At 43.8% G+C, this 21,524-nt stretch overlaps 1 protein-coding gene across 1 annotated transcript in view; it reads right to left on the bottom strand.

The window, feature by feature from the left end:
* LOC125465885 (diacylglycerol O-acyltransferase 1-like) overlaps positions 1-21,524 on the bottom strand; it is a 103,653-nt gene that overhangs the window by 43,707 nt on the left and 38,422 nt on the right. The window contains exons 3-5 of the mRNA XM_048559839.2: positions 17,679-17,719; positions 2,094-2,179; positions 51-103 (exon numbers count right to left, since the gene is read on the bottom strand). Coding sequence (XP_048415796.1) covers positions 51-103; positions 2,094-2,179; positions 17,679-17,719 — 180 coding nt within the window. The remainder of the gene's footprint in view (positions 1-50; positions 104-2,093; positions 2,180-17,678; positions 17,720-21,524) is intronic.

Raw genomic sequence — 21,524 nt, 5'->3', positions numbered from 1 at the left:
AGAACACAAGTACTCCCTATCCCTTGAGAGAAAGAAAACTACCAACTCACCACAGCCATTTTCCTTTCAATGTGCAGTGTCACAATTACAAAAGTATTCGAGACTGGGGAATATAAAGAGGTCTGTTAAATCAACAGCAGTAAGTGGACACAGAATGATATACACTAGTGATATGTGGGTACGATATAAGACTGTAATAGTAACGCCTTCTTTTTGTCACATATTTCACGTAGTTTCATTTCCTGCCCAGACACTGATGATAACATTTGTCAATTGTGGTGACAGCAACAGAAAAGCTGCTGACCCCACACCAAGGCAAGAAGTGGAACCTCAAAACAGGAAAATCGATTCACGTAGGACAAGGACAGAACAGCGAGTTTTGAGAAGATTTGTAGCTCAGGTTGAGGTTCTGGATGTGAGTTTGCTCGCTGAGCTGGAAGGTTCGTTTTTAGACGTTTCGTCACCATTCTAGGTAACATCATCAGTGAGCCTCCGACGAAGCGCTGGTGTTATGTCCCACTTTCTATTTATCTGTTTAGGTTTCCTTGGGTTGGTGATGTCATTTCCTGTTCTTTTTCTCAGGGGATGGTAGATTGGCTCCAAATCAATGTGTTTGTTGATGGAGTTCCGGTTGGAATGCCATGCTTCTAGGAATTCCAACCGGAACTCCATCAACAAACACATTGGCTCCAAATCAATCTACCATCCCCTGAGAAAAAGAACAGGAAATGACATCACCAACGCAGGAAATGACATCACCAACCCAAGGAAACCTAACCAGATAAATAGAAAGCGGGACATAACACCAGCGCTTCGTCAGAGGCTCACTGATGATGTTACCTAGAATGGTGACGAAACGTCTGAAAACTAACAAGAAAACTAACAATGCAGACAAGTGTGAGGTGATGCACTTTGGTAGGAGTAACCAGAAGGCAAAGTACAGGGCTAATGCTAAGATTCTTAATTGTGTAGATGAGCAGAGAGATCTCGGTGTCCATGTACACAGATCCTTGAAAGTTGCCACCCAGGTTGACAGGGCTGTTAAGAAGGCATACAGTGTTTTAGCTTTTATTCATAAAGGGATTGAGTTCCGGAACCAAGAGGTTATGGTGAAGCTGTACAAAACTCTGGTGTGGCCGCACTTGGAGTATTGTGTACAGTTCTGGTCACCGCATTATAAGAAGGATGTGGAAGCTTTGGAAAGGGTGCAGAGGAGATTTACTAGGATGTTGCCTGGTATGGAGGGAAGGTCTTACAAGGAAAGGCTGAGGGACTTGGAGGCTGTTTTCATTAGAAAGAAGAAGGTTGAGAGGTACTTAATTGAAACATATAAAATAATCAGAGGGTTAGATAGGGTGGACAGGGAGAGCCTTTTTCCTAGGATGGTGACGGCGAACACGAGGTGGCATAGCTTTAAATTGAGGCGTGAAAGATATAGATAGATGTCAGAGGTAGTTTCTTTACTCAGAGTAGTAAGGGAATGGAATGCTTTGCCTGCAACAGTAGTAGATTCGCCAACTTTAAGTCGTCATTGGATAAGCATATGGACGTACAAGGAATAGTGTAGGTTAGATGGGCTTGAGATCGGTACGACAGGTCGGCACAACATCGAGGGCCGAAGGGCCTGTACTGTGCTGTAATGTTCTATGTTCTAACTAACCTTCCAGCTCAGCGAGCAAACTCACATCCAGAAGGGCAGAACAAGATTACATTGTTATATAATTGGAGTGGAAGGCATAGAGGGAAGACATAGGTGCATTTTAACCACGCATAATCTTAGCTATCAAAAATAATTCCAGGTGTTAGAAACTAAAGTCCATAACAATAATAATCAGGGGACAAGTTCAAAATTAGTGAATTGCTAGCAGAGGGATATTAAATCTCATTTGGGCAAGTTCAAAGATAGGAGATCTGAAGAAAAGTCAGGATCAACATTTGTGTCTGGAAAGGTTAATGAAGTTGTACAGCAAATTACGAGTGAATGACATCTGAAGACTTATACTGTCAATTAAACCTCCTACTAGAGCACTGGAGACAAAGAGACAGGGAATGACTCAGAGACACAAATCACTTTCCAAGTGCAGGACACTCACCAATAATAAGGCACAAAGCAGGCCAACTGTAGGGATCCTTCAGGAACAGCGAGATTATTTGAATTGGATCCACTAATATGCCATATCTGCAATTGTAAGTTATCAATGCCAGTTTCAATGAAAAAGCTGATAAAGGTTAAAAGGTCATTAAAAATGTTATTTTCTACATCAAACTGAAAGCAAACTTGCAGACAACGGCTGTATTAAATGAAACGTATAGACTAGAACACTGCATAGCTCTTTCACCAGTAATCAAAGTGAATCTAAATTCAGGGTAGGTACACCAATGTTGCTGCTCAGTTCTGATTGGGAAACCCCCTTCTCGAATCCTCAGCTCAGAATAATCAACTACATGGCAAGACCATCAAGAGTAATTTTCTGTTTTAGTTACATGGATACAGTAAATATTATATTATATTGCTGGTCCAGGAACCTAGAAGAAGTGAGGTCAGATCCCACCATGGTAGTCCGAGAATCTGAAATGAAAGCATCTGGAAATAAAAATACCAGCAAGTGTGAGCATGCAGCTTTCAGACAGTTGTAAAAATCCAATTCATTTATACAATGCAATGGAGCACAGGAACAGGCCCTGCAGCCCATCAAGTCTATATCAATTCCTAATCCTTCAGACCAGCTACTTGTTGCGATGCACAGTATCCTTCCCTGTTCCCTTACATTCACATGTCTATCAAGATATGCTGTAAACGTTGCTAACGTGTCTGCTTCCACCTCTCCACTGGCAGTGCATTCCAGGCACCCACTTGACCACCTCATCCAACTGTGGACCTGTACACCCAGATTCCTCCGTATGTCAATGCTCCTCAGGGTTCTGCCATTTCTCTGGATTAAACTCCACCTGCCATTTTTCAGCCCACATCTGCAATCTATATCCCACTGTATCCTTTGGCAGTTTTCCTCACTGACCTGCAAACTTACTAATCACATGAGCTACAATTTCCTAAGGATCACATATATATTACAAACCAAGGTCCCAGCGCCAAACCCTGCAGAATACCGGTAGCTATCGATCGCCATTCCAAAAAGCACCCTTCCACCGCTACTCTCTATGATCAAGACAGATCTGGATCTGTGGCCATGTAAAAAAACTCCAAGAACTGCGGATGCCATAAATCAGGAACAAAAACAAACTGCTGGAAATGCTTTGCAGGTCTGGCAGCATCTCTGAAGGGAAATCAGTACTAACACTTCTGAACAGGGGGCACTGGACCCAAAAGTGTAAACTCTGATTTCTCTTCACAACAGCTGCCAGACTTGCTAAGCTTTTCCAGCAATTTGTTTTTCTTTCTATATCCACAAAGCCAGCTCACCCCAGATCCCATGAGACTATCTTCTGCACCAGCCTGCCATGAGGTACCTTATCAAAAGCCTTACCGAAGACCATGTAGACAACATCCACAGCCCTTCTCTCATCCATTCTTCTTGTCACTTCCTGAAAAAACTCAATCAACTTGGTGACACGTGACCTTCCGTGCACTAACCCATGATACTTTTCACTAAAGTCCATTTGCTTCCAAATGTGAATAAATCCTGTCTCTCAGTATCTTCTCCGACAGCTTCCTCACCACTGATGTCAGGCTTACTTGTCTATAATTACCTGGATTATCTCTGCTTCCTTTCTTAAACTAAAGGAACAACATTGGCCATTTTTCAGTTTTCTGGAACTTCGCCAAGTGCCAAAGAAGATGCAAAGTGGTGTTAAGGCCCCAGCTATTTCCTCCCTTGCCTCCCACAATATCCAGGATAGATCCCGCCTGGCCCTGGGGTCTTTTCTACGTTAAATGTATTTCAAGACACCCAACACTTCCTCCTTGAGTATACTGACCTGCCAGAGTATTCTCACACCTTTCCCTCACCTCAGCAAGCCTCTCTTTGGAGAATACCAATGTACAGTACTCATTAAGAATCTCACCCATTTCTTCTGGCTCCAAACATAACCTCCCTCCTTAATCCTCGAGTGGGCCTCTCTTTCTGTAGCTACTCTCCTGTTCCTAAGATGTATAAAAAATACCCTGGGATTTTCCTTAATCTTGCTAGACGAGGGCATTTCATAGCCCCTTTTAGCCCTCCTAACTCGCCGTTTGAGCTCTTTCCTACTTTCTCTATAGTCTTCAAGGACTTTGTCTGTTTTTAGCTGCCCAGACCTTAGGTATACTTTTTTTTTTGACTAAACTGTATTTCCCCTTTCACTCAAAGTTCCCAAATCCTGCCATTCCAGCCCATTTTCACAGGATAATGCCTGTCCTGCACTCTAATCAACTGGTCTTTAAAAGACTCCCACATCAGATGTGGATTTACTTTCAAACAGCTGCTCCCAATCCACATTCTCCAATTCTTGTTAAATTCAGCTACTGTTGGCCTTCCCTCAATTTAACACCTTCAGTGGTTCACTGTTGTCCTTATCTTACGGAATTATGATCACTATTCCCAAAATGCGCCCCCAATGAAACCTCGAAAACCTGGCTGGGTTCATTTCTTGATACCAGGTCCACTGTGGCCTCTTGCTCATTGAATTATCCACATGATGTTTCAAAAAACCCTCCTGGATACCTCTCACAAATTGTTTCTCATCCAAACCCATGGCACTGAGTCCCAGTCAATATGGGGGCATGTTAAAAATCACCCACCACAACAACCCTGTTATTTTTACGTCTTTCCAGAACCTGACTACGTACCTCTTCATCCATCTCCCACTGGCAGCTGGGAGGTCTGCCGTTCAACCCGAGCATTGTGCTTGCTCCCTTTCCAGTTCTCAGCCCCACCTATAATTTCTCACTGCAACACCTTTCCTGATGCTCTCCCTCAAAACAGTAATGTAACTCCCCCCACCCCCCTAACTTTTGTTTCCTCCTCCTGTCTCATCTAAAACATGGATATCCTAGAACGTTAAGCTGCCAATTTGGTTCCTCTTTTAACCATGTGTGTGAGATAGAATAGAATATCCATTATTGTCATGTGTACTCAAGTACAAAGTACAGGAGTACAGTGAAAATGTTTCACAATGTCACCCATTATGGCATCACCTTCGGTACAAAGTACTTAGGCACAAATCTTAGATACTAAAGGGAAATAAAAGAACAAAAGTAGTTGAGATGACAAGGTGTGGAGCTGGAAGAACACAGCGGGCCAAGCAGCGTCTTAGGAGCTTTCCTGCTACTATGTTCATCCATCTCCACACCTTGTTATCTTGGATTCCCCAGCGTCTGCAGTTCCTATTATCTCTGATACAAGAAAAAGTAGTTGCATTAGTTTACAGCGATTCATAGAACATTACAGCACAGTACAGGCCCTTCGGCTCTCGATGTTGTGCCGACCTGTCATACCGATCTCAAGCCCATCTAATCTACACTATTCCATGTATGTCCATATGCTTATCCAATGACGACTTAAACGTACCTAAAGTTGGCGAATCTACTACCGTTGCAGGCAAAGTGTTCCATTCCCTTACTACTCTCTGAGTAAAGAAACTACCTCTGACATCTGTCCTATATCTTTCACCCCTCAATTTAAAGCTATGCCCCCTCGTGCTCGCCGTCACCATCCGAGGAAAAAGGCTCTCCCTATCCACCCTATCTAACCCTCTGATTATTTTATATGTCTCAATTAAGTCACCTCTCAACCTTCTTCTCTCTAATGAAAACAGCCTCAAGTCCCTCAGCCTTTCCTCGTAAGACCTTCCCTCCATACCAGGCAACATCCTAGTAAATCTCCTCTGCACCCTTTCCAAAGCTTCCACATCCTTCTTATAATGCGGTGACCAGAACTGTACACAATACTCCAAGTGCGGCCACACCAGAGTTTTGTACAGCTTCACCATAACCTCTTGGTTCCGGAACTCAATCCCTCTATGAATAAAAGCTAAAACACTGTATGCCTTCTTAACAGCCCTGTCAACCTGGGTGGCAACTTTCAAGGATCTGTGTACATGGACACCGAGATCTCTCTGCTCATCTACACTTCCAGGAATCTTACCATTTGCCCTGTACTTTGCCTTCTGGTTACTCCTACCAAAGTGCATCACCTCACACTTGCCTGCATTAAACTCCATTTGCCACCTCTCAGCCCAGCTCTGCAGCTTATCTATGTCTCTTTGCAACCTACAGCGTCCTTCATCACTATCCACAACTCCACCGACCTTAGTGTCGTCTGCAAATTTACTAACCCATCCTTCTACGCCCTCATCCAGGTCATTTATAAAAATGACAAACAGCAGTGGACCCAACACTGACCCTTGCGGTACACCACTAGTAACTGGTCTCCAGGATGAACATTTCCCATCAACTACCACCCTCTGTCTTCTTTCAGCAAGCCAATTTCCGATCCAAACTGCTATATCTCCCACAATTCCATTCCTCCGCATTTTGTACAATAGCCTACTGTGGGGAACCTTATCGAACACCTTGCTGAAATCCATATACACCACATCAACTGGTTTACTCTCATCTACCTGTTTGGTCACCTTCTCAAAGAACTCAATAAAGGTTTGTGAGGCATGACTTTCCCTTCACAAAACCATGCTGACTATCCCTAATCAATTTATTCTTTTCTAGATGATTATAAATCCTATCCCTTATAATCTTTCCGAACACTTTGCCAACAACTGAGGTAAGGCTCACTGGTCTATAATTACCAGGGTTGTCTCTACTCCCCTTCTTGAACAGGGGAACCACATTTGCTATCCTCCAGTCATCTGGCACTATTCCTGTAGACAATGACGGGTTGAAGATCAATGCCAAAGGCTCGGCAATCTCGTCCCTGGCTTCCCAGAGGATCCGAGGATAAATCCCATCCGGCCCAGGGGACTTATCTATCTTCATCCTCTGTAGGATTTCTAATACCTCTTCCTTGTGAACCTCAATCCCACATAGTCTCGTAGCTTGTATCTCAGTATTCTCAACAACATTGTCGTTTTCTAGAGTGAATACTGTTGAAAAATATTCATTTAGCGCTTCCCCTATCTCATCTGATTCCACACACAACTTACCACTACTATCCTTGATTGGGCCTAATCTTACTTTTATTCCTTAAATACCTATAGAAAGCCTTAGGGTTTACCCTGATCCTATCTGCCAACACCTTCTCATGTCTCCTCCTCGCTCTTCTGAGCTGTCTCTTTAGGTCTTTCCTGGCTACCTCATAGCCCTCAAGTGCCCTAACTGAGCCTTCACATCTCATCCTAACATAAGCCTTCTTCTTCCTCTTGACCAGAGATTCCACCTCCTTCGTAAACCACGGCTCCCGCACTCTACAGCTTCCTCCCTGCCTGACAGGTACATACTTATCTAGGACACACAGGAGCTTTTCCTTGAATAAGCTCCACATTTCTAATGTGCCCATCCCCTGCAGTTTCCTTCCCCATCCTATGCTCCCTAAATCTTGCCTAATCTCATCGTAATTGCCTTTCCCCCAGCTATAACTCTTGCCCAGTGGTATACACCTATCCCTTTCCATCACTAAAGTAAACATAACAGAATTGTGATCGCTATCACCAAAGTGCTCACCTACTTCCAAATCTAACACCTGGCCAGGCTCATTACCCAGTACCAAATCTAATGTGGCTTCGCCCCTTGTTGGCCTATCTACATACTGTGTCAGGAAGCCCTCCTGCACACACTGTACAAAAACTGACCCATCTATAGTACTCGAACTATAGTGTTCCCAGTCAATATTTGGGAAGTTGAAGTCCCCCATGACAACTACCCTGTCTCTCTCACTCCTATCGAGAATCATCTTTGCTATCCTTTCCTCTACATCTCTTGAACTATTCAGAGGCCTACAGAAAACTCCCAACAGGGTGACCTCTCCTTTCCTGTTTCTAACCTCAGCCCATACTACCTCAGTTGACGAGTCCCCAAACATCCTTTTTGCAACTGTAATACTGTCCTTGACCAACAATGCCACACCTCCACCCCTTTTACCATCTTCTCTGTTCTTACTGAAACATCTAAATCCCGGAACCTGCAACCATTCCTGTCCCTGCTCTATTCATGTCTCCGAAATGGCCACAACATCGAAGTCCCAGGTACTAACCCATGCTGCAAGTTCACCCACCTTATTCCAGACGCTCCTGGCATTGAAGTAGACACACTTCAAACCAACTTCTTGCTTGCTGGTGCCATCTTGCTTCCCTGAAACTTTATTTTGGACCACCCTACTCTCAACATTTTCTATAGTCGAACTAAAATTTGGGTGCCCATCCCCTTGCTGAATTTGTTTAAACCCACCCGAATAGCCTTAGCAAATTCTCCCCCCAGGATATCGGTACCCCTCTGGTTCAGGTGAAGACCATCTTGCTTGTAGAGATCCCACCTACCCCAGAAAGAGCCCCAATTATCCAAGAATCCAAAACCCACCCTCCTGCACCATCCCTGTAGCCACGTGTTCAACTCCTCTCTCTCCCTATTCCTCGCCTCACTAGCGCGTGGCACGGGCAGCAAACCAGAGAGAACAACTCTGTTCATCCTAGCTCTCAGCTTCCAGCCTAGCTACCTATATTTCTGCTTTAAACTCCCATCTCTCTTCCTACCTATGTCGTTGGTGCCAATGTGCTCCCCCTCCCCCTTAAGGATCCCAAAAACACGATCAGAGACATCATGCACCCTGGCACCTGGGAGGCAACACACCAGCCAGGAGTCTCTCCCATCTGTCCCCCTAACTATGGAGTCCCCAACGACTAATGCTCTGCTCCTCTTCCCCCTTCCCTTCTGAGCAGCAGGGACAGACTCTGTGCCAGAGACCTGTGCCCCACTGCTTTCCCCTGGTAAGTCATCCCCCCCCCCCCACAACAGTATCCAAAACGGTATACTTATTGTTGAGGGGAATGGCCACAGGGGATCCCTGCACTGCCTGCCGGTTCCCTTTCCGTCCCCTGACCGTAACCCATCTGCCTTTTTCCTGTACTTGAGGAGTGACTACCTCCCTGTAACTCCTCTCAATAACCCCCTGTGCCTCCCGAATGATCCGAAGTTCGTCCAGCTCCAGGTCCCTAACGCGGTTTTCGAGGAGCTGCAGTTGGGTGCACTTCCCACAGATGTAGTCAGCAGGGACACTAGTGGTGACCCTTACCTCCCACGTTCTGCAGGAGGAGCATTCAACTGCCCTGACCTCTGTTCCCATTATTCTAAATTCCCAAGACTTAAAAAAAAATAAAAAATAAACTTGTTACCTTACCAATCAGGCACACAGAACCTTTTTTTTTGGTTAGAGGAGGATGGCTGGGAGACACTACCCGGGTAGTTTCGGGTAACGCAACCAACACAAATATATTACCTCACTCACTCACCAGTCCCGTGTCGGCTCCTGCTCAGCATACCTCCGCCTATTCACGAGGTAAGCTTTATGTAGATTCAAAAACCGTGACTCACCAGCTTCCCGACAGGCTCCTGCTCCAAGCTCCCGCTGCTGCAGCAACCAGTATTTGTTTGAAATATGACAGTTAAAAAGGATAGATATTGTAGACAGATAACCAAATTACAAATAAACATTACACTGCAGTCGCTCAGCACAGGGGTGTCCACCCGAGGCCTGATCGTCCATGTCAGACCCAGTCCAATAACTGTTCCCAACCTGATCCAAACTGGCTCGCAGCTGCTCGGAGGTAAGTTTCATCTGGGACTCGCTTTCCCCCACTGCCGGACAGCAACAGCCCTAAAACTGCATGCATTAATCCAGGCTCTAAAGTTCATTTATTTACTGACATCCTTCAGGAAGGAAAGCTCCCATCCTTACCTCGTGAGTATGTGACTTCAGTATCATAAAACCGACTATAAGACATAGGAGTGGAAGTAAGGCCATCCGGCCCATCGAGTCCACCCCGCCATTTAATCATGGCTGATGGGCATTTCAACTCCACTTACCCGCACTTTCCCCGTAGCCCTTAACAAGGCCATAAGACATCGCAGAAATTCTTAAAAATGAAACACACAAGGCCCTGACCCACTACCATTCAATGGACAATTCCAATCAACCTGAATAGATGCATTATGACATAGCTCAATGAGGATTAGAACCTGGATTTTCTAAGTCTGACACAGGGATATTACCACTGCATGACACAAGAGCTAAGTGGGCAGGAAGCTTGGCTAGAGGTAGAGGTTCAGCCAAGATTTAATTGAAAATCAGGACAGGCTCAAGGGGTCAAATGTCCTCATCCTGCTCCTTATTCTCGAGATCTTAGCCTTTTATTCAGATAACAGGGTAACTACCAGTTACATCTCTTAAACTTCCTCCTCCACATCTTGAACCTGTGTCCCCTAGTAATTGACCCTTTCACCCTGAGAAAAAGCCTAGTACCTTCCACTCTATCTATGCCATTCAAAATCTTATAAACTTCTATCAGGTCACCCCTCAACTTCCTGTGTTCCAGCAAAAACAATCCAACCTTTCTTCATAGCTCAAATTCCCCATACAGGTAACTTCCTGGTAAACCGTTTCTGTACCCACTCCAACACGTCCACATCCTTCTGGTAGTGTGGCGACTACAACTGCATGCGATATTCCAAGTGTGGCCTAACTATAGTTCTATAACCTGTAGCATAAATTGTCTATGTTTATACTCCACGCCCCTTCCAATGAAGTCGAGCATGCCATACGCCTTTACTACCTTATCTACCTACACGGCCACCTTCAGTGATCTGTGGACCATTATACCTAGATCCCTCTGCTTATCAATACTCCTAAGGGTTCTGCCATTCACTGTATAACTTCCACTTATGAAGTGATGCATTTTGGAAGGTCAAGTATACTTGTCTAGATTAAACTCCATCTACCATATTTCTACCTGTGCCTCCGACTGATCTATACCCTGCTGTATCCTCTGACAATCCTCTTCACTATCCACAACCCCACCAATCTTTGGGACTGAAAGTATTCAGTTGTACTAAATCTATGGACCACCATCAACTTCTTAATGCAACTAGGAATGGCCAGCGAGCTTGGGCTCACCAGTAATGCAATTTAAAACAAAAATTAAAAATTAGGACACCGGGGAATTAAAATTAAGTTTTCTTATTGATTGACAAAGTCATGTAAGTGTGCTAAAAATCTGTAAAACTTCATCTTTTCCCAACCCGCAAAGGGTATTTGTTATTCACTCAGTGCTTTATAAACAGAGTGAACTGAATATAAGCATCGCTGATGTAAATTAGGTAAAGCCAAAGAAACGCTGACTAATGTTAAGCGTGTGTTTGCTGCATTGATCTCTATTTTGACAGGCCTTCTATCACATTCTTCTTTTCCAGCATTTTGGGAAATTACTTAAATGCAGACTTATGAAGTGCAATGCAAAACTGTCACATGCAAGCTGCTCAAACCATGCTTCAGTAAATGCAGTACTGCCACCAATTCTTGTTTATATAACTTAGCTGGATTGACATGGTCAATCTAAAACAGTCAAATTTGCTAATGATAAGATGGTAGTGGAAAATTAGAGATAGCAGATTGCATTGGACAGCGGCAGTGTGCATTTATTTTAAGTCTTAACATGGAAAAGCATCCCAAGATGTTGCACAGAAGTGTTGCAATACACAAATAAATGCTGAGGCATGGGTGGAAACATAAGGAGGAATAGTCAAAAGGTGGGTTTTAACAAAATCCAGAAAGGAGGTAGGGGATTACAATATGATGTGGACAGATCACTGGCAGATTGAAATTTACAAAGATAGGCATAAATTTCTGCACGTAGACAGGTGACAGACATTCTCCTTAAAATGAGCTGAAATTACTAGAGATGATGCTGCAAGATAATTAGGAGTCTCAACTGGTTCAACAGCAAACTAGCACAGCTCAGCAATCAAAGCCAAGAAGATGTTGTAGCTTAAATCAAGAATGGTCAAACAGTAGTCAGGTGAGTTGAAAAAACGTATTGTAGTACTCAGGTTAGGTCACAACTTAAATAGAGGGAGCAATTTCAGACATCAAGAAGCGAGATATTCAAGTACTGGAGACGGTGTTGTGAAGAGCCAAGAGCATGAACTACCGTGCTTGGAGTCATGGTAAGGAGGAAGGATTAGAAACATTTGGTTTTTCATATAATGGAACTGTAAAAGAAGGAACCTTCTACAAGTATAGTGCATTAAAAATACAGGAAAATATAAATTATACCATTCCTTCAAATAATACTGATCAAAAAGAACTAGGAACACAAGCTAAAGCTCCAGGCAGCTAACGTTTAGACTGATATCAGGAAATCCTCTATGTGCAAAGAATGATGGATTTGTGGGATAAATGTCTAGGTGTCTCAGTGGTTAGTGCTACTACCTCACAGAGCTAGAGACTCCAGCCTTGGGTAACTGATCTTATAGAGCTTGCACATTCTTCCCTTGTCTGAGTGGGTTTCCTCCAGCTGCTTTGGTTTCCTCCCACAGTCCAAAGGCGTGCCAGTTAAGTAGATTAGCCATGCTAAATTTTTCTTAGTGTGTCCAAGGATGTGCAGGCTAGATGGGTTAGCCATGGTAAATGCAGGGTTACAGGGATGGGGTAGGGGAGTGGGTCTGGAAGGGATGCTCTTCAAAGGTCAGTGTGGACTCAATGGATCAAATGGCCTGCTTCCACACTGTAGGGATTCAATTAGTCTAAGCAGTGGAGATAAAGCTTTGCATCAGAGCAAAGGGAGTTTATTAGTTGATCAGCTTACTGATAACCAAGAATGAGCCAAATTGTAATCAAAGCCATTCACTTGGACTTTAGCCAAAATACTGCTTTTACAGTGTTACAATGTGTGATGCTTGTTCGTGGAGTGATGCCAGACAGATGACCTAAGTACAGAACTGCACATTAAAAAACAAGGCATATCTCATCAACTACATAAGACAAATCATCTGAGTTAGGCCATTCAGTCCAATCAGTCTGCTCCACCATTCAAATGAAATTATGGCTGATCTAATAGTCCTCAACTCCACTTTTCTGCCTCTCCCCCACAACTCTATTTCCTTACTGAATAAAAACCTATTGCAGCCTTGCAATAACTTGCAAAACCTTCAACGTGTACAGGCCCAACCTACTTAACCTCACCTCATAAGACAGCCCGAGATAACAAAGTGTCGGGCTGGATGAACACAGCAGGCCAAGCAGCATCTTAGGAGCACAAAAGCTGACGTTTCGGGCCTAGACCCTTCATCAGAAAAGCGGGAGGGGGAAGAGGCTTCTGAAATAAATGGGGTGGGGGGGAGGCGGATCGAAGATGGACAGAGGAGAAGATAGGTGCAAAGTAGACAGACAAGTTAAGGGGGTGGGGATCGAGCCTGTAGAGGTGAGTATAGGTGGGGAGGTAGGGAGGGGATAGGTCAGCCCAGGGAGGACGGACAGGTCAAGGGGGCGGGATGACGTTAGTAGGTAGGAAATGGGGGTGCGGCTTGAGGTGGGAGGAGGTGATAGGTGAGAGGAAGAACAGGTTAGGGAGGCGGGTTGCTGTCCCTGCAACCTTCGGGTGGCATTGTTATGGCACTGTAGGAGGCCCAGGAAGGACATGCCGTCTAAGGAATGGGAGCGGGAGTTGAAATGGTTCGCGACTGGGAGGTGCATTTGTTGATTGCGAACCAAGTGTAGGTATTCTGCAAAGCAGTCCCCAAGCCTTTGCTTGGTTTCCCCAATGTAGAGGAGGCCACAGTGGGTACAGTATACCACATTGGCAGATGTGCAGGTGAACATCTACTTGATGTGGAAAGTCGTCTTGGGGCCTGGGATGGGGGTGAGGGAGGAGATGCATGGGCAAGTGTAGCACTTCCTGCAGTTGCAGGGGAAAGTGCTGGGTGTGGTGGGGTTGGAGGGGAGTGTGGAGCGGACAAGGGAGTCACGGAGAGAGTGGTCCGTCTGGAAACAGACAATACACAATAGGTGCAAGAATCTGCCATTTGGCCCTTCGAGCCAGCACCACCATTCATTATGATCATGGCTGATCATCCACATTCAATATCCTGTTCCTGCCTTATCCCCATAACCCTTGATTCCACCATCTTTAAGAGCTCTATCCATCTCTTCATTGAAACTACCCAAAGACTTGGCCTCCACTGCCTTCTGGGGCAGAGCATTCCATCTATCCACCACTCTCTGGGTGAAGAAGTTTTTTCCTCAACTCTGTTCTAAATGGCCTACCCCTTATTCTTAAACTGTGTCCTCTGGTTCTAGACTCACCCATCAGTGGAAACATGCTTCCTGCCTCCAAAGTGTCCAATCCCTTAATAATCTTATACGTCTCAATCAGATCCCCTCTCATCCTTCTAAACTCAAGTGTATACAAGTCCAGTCGCTCCAATCTTTCCACATTCCTGCGCCCGAGAATACACCTCCTCCCACCCACCTTCCTGCGCCCTAGAATACACCTCCTCTCACCCACCTTCCTGCAATCATTCCATCCCCTGTTCCTAATTCCTCCGCTGCATTGGATCCCAGGATGCGGTGTTCCACTCCTGTACATCCCTGATGTCCTTGTTCTTCAAGGACTGCAACATACCTCCCCCTCCCCCGCAGTGATCGAGAGCACCCTTGACCCGTGTCTCCTGCATTTCCCACAACTCATCTCTCACACCCCGTCCCCGCAATAGCCGCCAAAAGAGAATCCCCCTCATCCTCACATACCACCCCACCAACCTCCTGATCCAACACATCATCCTCTGACATTTCCGCCATCTACGATCCGACGCCACCAAAGATGTTTTTCAATCCCCACCCTTGTCTGCTTTCCAGAGGGACCACTCTCTCTGTGATTCCCTTGTCCGCTCCACACTCCCCTCCAACCCCACCACACCCGGCACCTTCCCCTGCAACCGCAGGAAGTGCTACACTTGCCCATGCATCACCTCCCTCACCCCCATCTCAGGCCCCAAGACGACTTTCCACATCAAGTAGATGTTCACCTGCACATCTGCCAATGTGGTATACTGCATCTGCTGTACCTGTTGTGGCTTCCTCTACATCGGGGAAACCAAGCAGTGGCTTGGGGACCGCTCTGCAGAACACCTACACTTGGTTCACAATAAACAAATGCACCTTACAGTCGCGAGCCATTTCAATCCCCCCACCCTCCCATTCCTTAGAGGACATGTCCAACCTGGGACTCCTGCAGTGCCACAACCATTCCACCCAAAGATTGCAGGAACAGCAACCCATATTCCGCTTGGGAACCCTGCAGCCCAATGGTATCAATGTGGATTTCACAAGCTTCAAAATCTCCCCTCCCCCTACTGCATCCCAAAACCAGCCCAGCACGTCCCCGCCTCCCTAACCTGTTCTTCCTCTCACCTCAAGCCGCACCCCCATTTTCTACCTACTAACCTCATCCCATCCCCTTGACCTGTCCATCCTCCCCGGATGACTCTCCCTACCTCCCCACCTACACTCACCTCTACAGGCTCCATTCCCGCCCCTTTAACTTGTCTGTCTCCTCTTCACCTATCTCCTCCTCTATCCATCTTCAGTCCGCCTACCCGTCTCTCCCTATTTATTTCAGAACCCTCTCCTCCACCCTTGTCAGCTTTCCTGCTCCTAAGATGCTGCTTGGCCTGCTGTGTTCATCCAGCTCCACACTTTGTTATCTTGGATTCTCCAACATCTGTAGTTCCCATTATCTCTCATAAGACAGTCCCTCCATTTCCCACATCATATTCCATCTACTAAGATTTTGCCCATTCAATTAACCTGTCTATATCTCTCTGCAGACTGAGTCAACCTCTCTACTTGCCAACCCAACTAATTTTTTTTAAAATCAAAAGTGAACTTGGCAACAGTATATCACTATCTTCATCCAAATCATTAATACATCTTGTTAGTAATTGTGGGTCCAGCATTAATTCCTGTGGCACACCACTACAGGTTGCCAATTTGAACATGCTTGATAGAATATTCTGAAATATCCCCATAAACGTCTACCATTGCTACTGGATTGATCTATCCCCTAGTCTGGTAGCCCAGTTCACTTCAAGTAGCTCAGCCTTCCTGTGCAGATAATTGCCTTTACTTTAAGCTTAAAGTACTAGTGTACTAAAAATACAACTTTTGTTGAAAAACGTTTTATCTGATTTGGGCATATCCCTTTGGCTGCTCACAAAAAACAAGGAACTGACCATACCCGTCTGGTCCCATTTTGCAAAACCCACAAGTATTTTACAGCACATGTGATTCCACAATTGGACACAATTTGCTGGACAATCCTGACTGAAGGAGAAACATGCTGATGGCCAATTTAAGATTGAGAGTTGGATTTTCAGTAACGGTGTACGTGTGGGTGTACTGTAGCCTATATATATTAATATGGAGGGCCTTGTTCTTTTCAGGAAGGAAGACACCCACTGTGCCTGTTTCAATTCAACAGAATAGATGACAACCATTCTCTAGTTCATTTCTCAGGGCAAAAGTCAGATCATAGTCAACCTGACTTTCTTAAAAATTTATACAAGGCTTGTTAGTTAACTGTCAAGTACATTCTCTACAGTAATCCTCTACCAGAGTTCACAGGTCAACCAATCAGCACTCTCCTCTCATACAGTATAAATGTTATTGTCCCTTGACTTTGGCATTTTGTTTGAACTATCCTGACAAGTGCAAAATGAAAAGCTTTAAAAAAAGTCTTTTTACCAAAAGACTATTTTAGATATTAGTCTGAAGATTTTCTCTCTTTCTTACTGGTAGAAAAATATAATTGTCTTGTGGTCACTGCTACCTAGAGATGCCTCCGAGGTCAGTCATGAATCTTGTCTAACTGTTGCAGTGACAGTATCATTGATTAACAGTATGACCCGATCTCTCTTATCTGACTTCCTAAACTCCAATTCACCATAGCCCTCAATATTCAGGATTCAGTCTTTGACATTATATAGCCATATCTCAACAGTCACCATCAGATGATATTTAATCCGCTTCAAATACGATCCATCATTCCGAAGGTGCCATTCCCTTGCCTTTGGCCATAGATCTACACATCCTTCCTTTTCAGATAATGACCAAATTCATAATCTTTGGCGTAATATTTTACCCAAAACAGCAGAATTGGGTCTCAGCTACTGATGTCCCAGAAACCAAATTAAAGTAAGCATTTTATAAGCAGCTGAGGAAAGGAGGAAGGAATACGAAGCGTGAAGGGCTAATTATTAAATTAACATTACATCAGAAGTATGCAGTGCAGTGAAATTATTGCACACAGAAACGATTATCAGTTATTACATGAATTGTACCATAACTATACATTTCAAAAGTACTTCCACATTTTAACTTCGCTATATTTTCCAAAGATACAATACTTGTGTCTCCACTCTCTTCTATTTCTCAGCTACTTATGTCCTGGATCTCCCCCTGTTTTCTACATCAGTATACGGACGGACAGGACATTGCTGACAAGATTGTGTCTCCTCCTCTTGCAAAATTTGGCTCAGGTGTGAACTAACTTGGGTGATGACGGTGTACCTTGAGTAAGGCAATATCACAACTCCCATGATACATTTCACATTCAGTGGGCAACAAAGGTCAGAAATTTAACTCAAAACAAATTCGAATCTTAAATTGATCTTTTAAGCCTCACATTCATAATGGTTCTTCATCATTTTTGAAAGTCAGGAATGATTTTCAAAAAGTACTTACTTAATAAGGTTCTCTAGGAAAAGACGAGCATTGCTCAAGATCTGCAAAAGAAAATTAAAAAAGTGTTAGATAGCACTGATGACCGATCTGAATTGGTACTGTCAGCAATATCAAACATTACAGTAACCAACTCTTACAAAGTGCATGCCTTATTCAATTAAACCAGACTTCAAAGATCAGTGTAGAAATCTTCTCAATAGGTCTCACCTAGGAACATAGGCATAAGAGGCACTGATCCATTCCTTGTTGCACTGACTGTCTCTTAACCCCATTCTGTATCTAAATTCTACAATGCTCAAACATTACCCAACAAAAACAGCCTGCCACATTTAAACAGTTTAACAAAGTGTGAAGCTGGATGAACACAGCAGGCCAAGCAGCACCTCAGGAACACAAAAGCTGACGTTTCCAGCCTAGACCCTTCATCCAGCTTCACACTTTGTTATCTGGGATTCTCCAGCATTTGCAGTTCCCATTATTCTCTGATCACATTTAAACAGTTTGTTTTTTTTTGTTTATCTGCAATTCCTTTCTTGAATTGTTTTATTACATCTGCTAACTCTGATCTCATGGAGTTTTCTGCGCCTTATGGAATTTTGGAAATTACTGATGCTCAGAGAGTGGAGCTCTTTCTGGGCCAGCAGATCCTTGGATGAGGCACATTTTAGTCTCAAGTTCTCCCAGTACATTTTCCTCTGATTGTAATTAGTTTGATTTCAGCACTTATTTGTTCCTGAAGACCCTCAATTTCTGGTAAAGTAACTGGTCTTTTCTGCTATGGAGACAAAGTAAATCACTTGTTCAATGTCTCTGCTACTTCCTCACTCCCCATGAAATTCTTTCCCGTCTCCTCTTCTGAGGAACTGACAGCTACTTCAGCTACCCTCTTCATTTTAACATTGAGCTTTCTTTCCACCAATCTGTCTTTTTATTCCTGGCTGGTTTAAAATCATTTCTTTTCCCCTTTATCATCAAATTTTAGTGGTCTTTGCTGGTTTCTAAAAACTCCAAATCCTCAACTTGCTACTATTCTTTGAAAAATCATAAGTTTCTTCCTTTTATCTAATACTTTCCGTAACTGTCGTAAAAAGCCAAAAGATGGGCCTTCTTGCCAGGTTTTTATTTTTCAATAGAATGTTTTCTTTTGAATAATTAATATTGTTTTGAATCATGCCTGACAAATTTACTGGAATTCTGTGAGAAGTGACAAGCAGGACAGAGGGGAAGCAGTGAATTTAATATATTTAGATTATTAGAAGGTGTTTGACAAGGTGCACATATTGGGCTATTTAGGGAAGGGCTTATGTTGTTGGAGGTAGTATATCAGCATGGATAATAGATTGGTTAACTAATAGAAGATCGATTGGGACAAGAGGGGCATTTTCAGGATGCCAACCTGTAACCACCAGTGTACCACATGAAACAGTCCTGGACCCACAATTTTTTAAACAACGCACAGCTATGACTTGGATGAGGCAAGTGAATATACTAATGCTAAGTTTGTGGATGACACAAAATAAGGTGGACATGCTAGTGGTGAGGACAGTATGAAGAGTCTGCAGGGGAATGTATGAACACATTATAAGAGAGTGGGCAAAAACTTGGCAGATGGAGTATGGGGAAACGATAGGTCATGCATCCCCCCTGCCGCCGCCGGAAGAATAGAGATGCTGAATATTATTTAAATGGAGAAAAATTGCAGAAAGCTGCAGCACAGAGAGATTTGGGAGCCCTCCATTACTGTCAAAAACCTAGCATCCAAGTTCAGTGGGTAACAGGGAAGGTAAACAGAACGTTGGTCTTAAAAGCAAAGAGATTAGAGTATAACAGTAGGGAGGTTTTGCCAAACCTATCCAAAAGCTTGAGTCAGACCAGGCCAGAATACTATGAACAGTTTTGGGCTCCTTAGCTATAGAAATCTATATTGACTTTGGAGGCAGTCCAGAGAAGGTTCACCTAGGCTGCTGCAAGATACGACGGGACTGTCTTACTAGGAAAGGTTGAGTTGGTTGGGTCCATCTTCATTGAAATTTAGAAGAACGAAACATGATCTTATTAAAACACAAAGATTCTTAGGGATCTAGAAGGATAGGTGCAGAAAGGTTATTTTGACTTGTGGGAGAGTCTAGGACCAGGTGGCATGGGCTGAGACTACAAGGATATACATTTAAAACAGAGATGAGGCACAATTCCTTCTCTCAGAAGGTAGTGAATCTGTGGAATTCTTTACCACAGAAGGGCTACTGAGTGCTGTTAAATATATTCAATGCTGAGATAGACAAACTTTTAATCAGTAAGGGAATCAAGGATCCAGGGACACAGCAAATTAATGGGCTGAATGACTTTAAAATGGTTCAAACATCTTAAGCTTTATAAATGTTTTCCACTGTTCATTGGATAAATACCTTGAAAAGGTTTTGTTACATATCAACCTAAACTAGTTCTTCCATCAAACAATAACCAACTCAGAGTTTTGAGCTTGAGCATCTTTAGCTCAGAGATTATGAGCCAAAGGCAGAACTACAGAATTGAGAGATATATGGCAACTTCCTGTCATACCCTAATTTTTCCCACCTTATTAGCCTTGGCGTCATTCTTTGCTGTTTTAATATTTTGTTCAATCTTCTCACCTGCCACGCAAGCTTTGCACAATTTTGTATTTTCTTCAAGTTTGTTATTACCTTTGTTTTTTTTTTAAGTTATGGTTAGAAATCACAGAACATCAGATTATATTCACAGGTTCACTTGAAAACAAGCTTTCGGAGCCTTGCTCCTCCTCCAATGACATTGATAGTGATATTGACACTGATATAACAAGGAGGGGCAAGTTACAAAGACCTTTTTGTAACTGGATACAGATACCTCTTACAATAGGGTGATCTGACCAGACTCAGTGACAGGAGGATGTCACTTCATTTGAGACAGATGACAGGACCCAAAGGGGCAGGAGTGCAGAAATTCTGCATTTGTCCAACCTACTGGTTTGGGAGAAGAGGGCACTTGTTCATAGGCCAATGGCACCAATACTACGATAAGTCGGGCATGTGCCATTAGAGAGTCTACACCTCGACCAAACTAGGAACCGAGGGAATTCTGGCTAAGTTTGCAGATGATACAGATACGTAGAGAACACTGAGGATGTGGGGAGGCTGCAGAAGGATTTGGACATGTTAGGAGAATGGGCAAAGAGGTGGCAGATGGAGTACAATGTGGGAAAGTGTGAGGTCATACACTTTGGTAAGAAGAATTAAAGCATGGACTATTTTCAGAAGTCTGAAGTGCAAAGCAACTTGGGAGTTCTAGTCCAGGATTCCCTCAGGGTAAACCTGCAGGTTGAGTTAATAGTCAGGAAGGCAAATGCAACTTCGGCATTTATTTTGAAAGGACTTGAATATAAAAGCAGGGATGTACTTCTGGAGGATCTAGAAGCCTCTGGTCAGGCCATATTTAGAGTACTGTGCACAGTTTTGGGCCTCATATCTCAGAAAGGATGTACCAGCCCTGGAGCGGGCTCAGAAGAGGTTCACAAGAACAGCCCCAGGAATGAAAAGCTTAACATATGAGGAACGTTTGAGGACTGTAGGTCTATACTCAATGGTGATTAAAAGGATGAATGCACCATTCCTGATTAACTAAAAAAAAATGATGGGAGGTGCCGGTGTTGGACTGAGGCAGACCCTTTGATCAGTAGTGACTCTTTGATCTTTTACTTATAAATCCTGTATCTGACCAAAACACAAACAGATTCTAAACAAAGCCTCATACCTAACATGCACTGTCTGACCTAAAATGGCATCTTTCCTTTGCAATGATAAAACCTTTAGTTCTCTTAGGACAGTGACTTGA

Source organism: Stegostoma tigrinum, chromosome 2 (assembly GCF_030684315.1).
Source record: "Stegostoma tigrinum isolate sSteTig4 chromosome 2, sSteTig4.hap1, whole genome shotgun sequence".
Lineage (NCBI taxonomy): Eukaryota > Metazoa > Chordata > Chondrichthyes > Orectolobiformes > Stegostomatidae > Stegostoma > Stegostoma tigrinum.
The sequence above is the reverse complement of the archived record's forward strand: the minus strand, read 5'-3'. Positions and strand labels throughout refer to the sequence as shown.